Source organism: Neomonachus schauinslandi, chromosome 6 (genome assembly GCF_002201575.2).
Source record: "Neomonachus schauinslandi chromosome 6, ASM220157v2, whole genome shotgun sequence".
Taxonomy (NCBI): Eukaryota; Metazoa; Chordata; class Mammalia; order Carnivora; family Phocidae; genus Neomonachus; species Neomonachus schauinslandi.
In genome coordinates, this window is record NC_058408.1 from 85,430,629 (window position 1) to 85,436,628 (window position 6,000).

Here is a 6,000-nt window from a genome sequence, read left to right on the forward strand (position 1 = left end):
TTGCCACTTCTCGTCTGCTTCCTACACTAACTGCCCTCCCGGGGCTGGCGCTCTCCTCACCTGGATCTGCTGCAGGATGTTCTTCAGCTGGACCAGAAACTCCTTTGCTTCTTTCGCCTTATCGGAAACCCCATTTAAGGCCTGGGACAGTTGGGCCTAAAAAGATATCGTGTGTTGAAAAGGCAAATTAGGGGTGAACAGCATACAGTTTGTTCTTCACCAGCAAGGCTGGTGCGTGTAGGTGAGGGGCTGGGCCGGTTCCCCCATGCCCCCATTCCTCATGTATGCAGAGACCACTACTGACTCATGGGCCCTAAACAGTTGCTTATTCCTCCAGCAACAGCTGACAAATGTTGATTGACCTACACTCTTCTGTCTGGACCCCAAAGCTGGACAGAGGTAAGGAGCGTTCCGCTAATTTGTTGAGGCTGACTGGTCTGCTCCTGATGTTTGCAGAACCCAGGACCAGAAGGCAAATAGAGCCCTCTCCTTCCACGGTAGTTCTATCCCTCATCAGTAGGACCCTCAGATGCTTACGTATGGACATCCCAGGTCCCAGCCACCCCACCCCACCCTTATTCGTCTTTTGGCCTGGGTTGGGGGGAGGGCAGGGAAGAGGCCTGCCAGCCCTAGAAATGGGCTGGAGCCATCTGGACTGGGAACCCTGAGGCATTGTCTAGAGGTGGGATACGGGCTCTACGGCAGTCCCCCTAACCCTCGGGACCGCTCTCCTTGCAGAGAGCGGTGTGGACAGAGGAGGCCCAGAGGTGGAGCTGCCGGCCCGGATGCAATCTATGGCCTTTAGCATTAGGCTTCTTTTTAACAAAATGTACACACACACACACAATCAAATTTGTCTCCAAACCTAGCTATCACAGAGACTGATGACCTTTATTGTTAAGCATGTTAACCATGAGTCATATTTTTCTAATTAAAAAGCTGAAGATGGGGCCAGAAAGGCCAGGGTCATATCCTTGCCCCTCCCTTGCTTTCTTGAGGTCATTGCTCAAATGTCTCCTGGTCAGTGAGGCCTTTCCTGATGACCCCATAAAATAGCCCTCTTCCCTCACCCTGCTTTGTTCTTTATAATGCTCATCACCCCTTGACATAGCTTTGTTTACTGGTTGTCTCCCCACGCTCGAATGTAAGCCCCCTAGCACAGGGAACTTGCCTGGTTTGTTCACATCTAGGAGCCCCTGGCACATGGTAGCATTGCATGAATATTTGTGGAATGAATGAATCAGTGGTTGGTATTCTTTAGACCATACCAAGGATCCTCCGAGTGTGGTTCCTGGACCAGCAGCCTCAGGGGCACCTGTCACCTGGGGCTTTGTTTGAAATGCAACTTTTATGGCCCCATCCCCGGGCCTGCTGATCAGAAACTGGAAAGGAAGGGCCAGACCCTGTCTTTTATGAAGCCCTTGAAGGGGAGCTAATGTCTTTTGAGATCCACTGAACTGTACAAACACAGCCTGGCTGAGCATCTCTGAGGACCGTGGTCACTAAAGCCATGGAGTAGAAGAGATGACTCAGGGAAACATGCGGAGAGAAAAGCAGGGGGCCTCAGACCTAGGGAGCACCAACAACACTGAAGGTGAGGTCAAGGTGAAGTTTGGGCTCGGTCCTGCTCGGTCCTTTCTCCACTGCCTTCCCCATCCCTACCCCTGCCCCAGGTGGTTTAGACTCCTCCCTCCATGGCTCACCCAGGGTGTGCCTCTTTCTTTCTTTCTTTCTTTCTTTCTTTCTTTCTTTCTTTCTTTCTTTTTCTTTCTTCTTTCTTTCTTTTTTTTTAAAATTTAAATTTTAGGTAGTGAACAGACAGTGCGATATTGGTTTCTGGAGTAGAATTCAGTGATTCCTCACTTACATACAACACCCAGTCCTCATCACAACACGCACCCTCCTTAATCCCCATCCCCAGTGCCACTGTCTATTGCAAGTATCGATGCACAAAGATGAGCCAATCAAACTTACGGGGATGACAAGAGTTCTATGTCTGCTCTGTCCAATTCGGCAGCCACCAGCCATGTGTGGTACCCAGCATTGAAAGGCCACTAATGTAATTCAGGAGCTCCATTTTACATTTTATTTAGTTTAAGCTTCAACCCCCACAGGTGGCCCCTGGCTACTGTTCTGGACAGCATAGGTCCCTGTACCCGTCCTGGGAGGGGCGCAGGTCCTAGGACAACTTGGCCCATCCCCAGATAGCTGCACCCACAAAGGAAACTGAGAGGTCAGCATTGTTCATGGGCCCCAAGGGGATCATTAACAACAGGGATTTTATTTATTTTTTATTTATTTTTATTATTACTTCTTTTATTATGTTATGTTAGTCACCATACAGTACATCATTAGTTTTTGATGTAGTTTCCATGATTCATTGTTTGCGTACAACACGCAGTGCTCTTTCATTTTTTTAAAAAAAGATTTATTTATTTATGTGAGAGAGAAAGAGAAAGAGAGAGTGCGTGAGCATGAGCAGGGGGAGGGGCAGAGGGAGAAAGAGAATCTCTAGCAGACTCCCCACTGAGCGCAGGGCCAGACGAGGGGATCAATCTCACAACCCTGAGATCATGACCTGAGCTGAAATCAAGAGTTGGACTCTTAACCGACTGAGCCATCCAGGTGCCCCAACAAAAAGGATTTTATTTATCTATTTATTTTTAAAGATTTTATTTATTTATTTGACAGAGAGAGACACAGCGAGAGAGGGAACACAAGCAGGGGGAGTGGGAGAGGGAGAAGCCGGCTTCCCAGCGAGCAGGGACACTGGGATCATGACCTGAGCCGAAGGCAGATGTTTAACGACTGAGCCACCCAGGCGCCCCCAACAACAAGGATTTTAAATTGAAGTCTATCAGTGTCTAGAAAAGTGTAGCACTTCCTTCCCTATTCCAGTCTCCAAAACATGGGGCCCACAGAGGCTGCACCAGTTCCTTCCCCAAGGAGGGGCCCATCTCCTGTTAACCTATATAGTCTTTGAGGCTGGGGACTTTGTCTTTTGTCTTTGCATTTCTAGCCAGTGGTGCCGCCACAAAGGAGGGGCGCAGAAAATGCTCACTGACTGATGGTGATTGCTTGACTGGAGGTATATGCTCACGTAGGACAGATCCCGGTAACTCCATCATGGCTGCTCACGCCCTTTGCCAGAGAGGAGCCCCGAGTGCCGCCTTAGTGAGGGTCCTCCACCCTCTGGCTGGCACTTGGCACCAGCTCAGCTCTGTCCCCGCTCCAGCCATCCAGTGCCAGCCTCCCAGCAGCCCAGCCCACTGCCAGGCCCGTCCACCTGCTTCCTCCTTGGCAAGTAGATCAAGGAGCGTGGCCAGGAGCCCAAGAACAGAGTGGTTTTGAAGGACACCAGTGACCTTAGGCCAATACCCAGCTCAAAGGGGAATAATCTCACAGCTCAGTAGACACTGCTGCCAGGCCCACCAGCCTTGCTGCCTGACCTTTCCCGCCCCTTCTTCTCAATGCCCCCTGGAGGGGCTACCTGAGCACAAACCACCCCAGGGCCCAGCAGTGTGTTCATTTGCCTGAGGGTTCCTGCAGCCTGGTCTCCCGTTATCTCCATGGAAGAACCCCTGATGGCAGTGTGAGTGCTGGGGCGGGGCGGGGGGGTGGGCACTAGGGAATGTCCTGCAAGCACACACACATACTTTTCTTGACCTTGATTGTTTCATGTATGAAATGGGCACAAGTCACCTCTACCTGCCCAGGGGATAGCATTGTGGAAGTTGGACCTGGGTGTTCTAGTGGAAAAGGAGCAAAGGTTTTTGGGGTGAATGTGGAAATCATTTTTTAAGAGGCAAATGGTTTATTTGTTGGCTTTGTGTTAGGGGTTTACAGCATATTGTATTTTGCTTCTGTTTTATTTATTTATTTGCTTGTTTACTTATATATTTATTTATAGACATGTGTTTCCTCTTTTCCCTGGGGACTGTTTGGAGTACTAGCTGTGGACACTGAAAATTGTCCCTTTCTGGTCTGAGAGAAGAGCCCGCGGTCTGAGAAATGAGAATGGGTTGTGTTGTCTCTTTGTTTGGCGACTATACCAAACTCTTGAGAAGAAAGGAAATATCCAGGCAGAAGATGAATGTTTTTCATGATTGAGTGGATTTTTAAAGTATTTTAATTCCAGGATGGTCAACATCCAGTGTTATATTAGTTTCAGGTGTACAATACAGTGATTCATGGCTGAATGGATTTTTTTTAAGTAGGCTCCATGCCCAGTGTGGAGCCCAGCATGGGGCTCAAACTCACAACCATGAGACCAAGACCCAAGCTGGAATCAAGAGTCAGACACCCATCTGACAGAGCCACCCAGGTGCCCCATGACTGAATGGATTTTAATCTGCATCAGAAAGTTGCATTTTATGTCTTCCTATTCTTTGAAGGTTAGAATTACGTTCCTGTAAGTATTTCCGAGCTGGGTCAAAGCAACAGTCTGCCTGGCCCAGCATTACGTGTTCACCGGCAGCTCCAAGGAGCCACTTCTAGGTACACAGGGCCCTCGTCTTCCAATCTGGATGGTGGAGCAGTGCATTATAATGCATGAGGCATGAGGACTCTGGGCTAGTATGGTTCAAATCCAGGCTCCATCACTGGTTAGTTGGGCATCTTCATCTCTTTGTTCTACAGTGTCCTCCCCTATAAGATGGGAAGGATGGTAATAACCCCTACCTCCAAAGATGTCTTATGATTGTGCTTAGTAATGTAACTCAAGCATTCCCGAAATCCTCTTTAATTGTGAAACCCAGGTCTGCCATATATGAATTGTTGCGGACTGAATGTTTGTGTTCCCCGAAAATCCATACGTGAAGGCCCTAACCCCCAATGTGACGGTATTTGGTCGTGGGCCTTTGGGAGGTAATTTGGTCATGTGGGTGGAGCTCCCATGATGGCATTCGTGTCCTTAGAGGAAGAGGCAGGAGAAATATCTTTCTCTCTCTCTCTTCTTGCACACGTACCAAGGAAAGACCATGTGAGGACACAGTCTAGGGGTGGCCGGCCAGAGATAAGGCAGGAAGAGAGGCTCAATAGGAACTGACTCAGCCAGCATCTGGATCTTGGACTTGCAGCCTCCAGAACAGTAAGAATGGATCTGTTGTTGAAGCCACTCACTCTGTGGTATTTTGTTACAGCAGCTTGAATAGCCTAAGGCATGCATTTATCTAAATTACCTAACTGGGGGCGCCTGGGTGGCTCAGTCGGTTAGGTGTCCGACTCTTGATTTCAGCTTGGGTCTTGGTCTCAGGGTCCTGGGATCGAGCCTCTCGTCGGGGTCCCTGCTCAGGGGGGAATCTGCTTCTCCCTCTCCCTTTGCCCAGCCCCGCCCCCGCTCGTTCTGTCTCTCTCTCGAATAAATACATAAAATCTTAAAAAAAAATAAATTGCCTAATTGGGATCTATTACAGTTTGGGTTCAAATGGCTTCAGAGATAATTCTCCTATGTTTGTCATGGTCTCTGTGCGCGGGCTCCTAAGCTGCTTCCTTTCCAACCTGGTCCTTGTTCTTTCACATCTGGTTACCCAGCAGGAGGGCAGGAGGGCAGGAGGTTAGAACCAAGGATCTAGACATGGCTCAGTCCAGCCTCTCATTTCACACACACACAGAAACTGAGCTCTAGTAAAAGGTGACTGTAAAGAGTGCACACACAGATGAGTGCATTCCCTTTGATGGTAGAAGGCAACACCCTGTATGGGTGGCATGCCTTACACACAGTGGACACTCATTAAATGTTTCTTTTGTGAAGTTGCCCAAGGTCATACAGCTTACTAGAAGCCATTCTTGTTTGAATGTAAAAGCTCGAGAAACTCGGTGCCTCTCTCAAGGAAGCTATTGTCCATAGGCTTGAAGGGGGTGGAGGAATAAAAGCCATGTTATTATTATTTTTTTAAAGATTTTATCTATCTATCTATCTATCTATCTATCTATTATCTATCTATCTATCATCTATCTATCTATCTATCTATCTATCTATCTATCTATCTATCTATCTAT

The 6,000-nt window shown here is 48.3% G+C and overlaps 1 protein-coding gene across 1 annotated transcript in view; it reads right to left on the reverse strand.

Moving 5' to 3' along the window:
* Nucleotides 1–6,000, reverse strand: part of TRIM67 (tripartite motif containing 67) — a 46,446-nt gene that overhangs the window by 13,655 nt on the left and 26,791 nt on the right. The window contains exon 2 of the mRNA XM_021696196.1: nucleotides 61–156. Within this exon, the coding sequence (XP_021551871.1) occupies nucleotides 61–156 (96 nt within the window). The remainder of the gene's footprint in view (nucleotides 1–60; nucleotides 157–6,000) is intronic.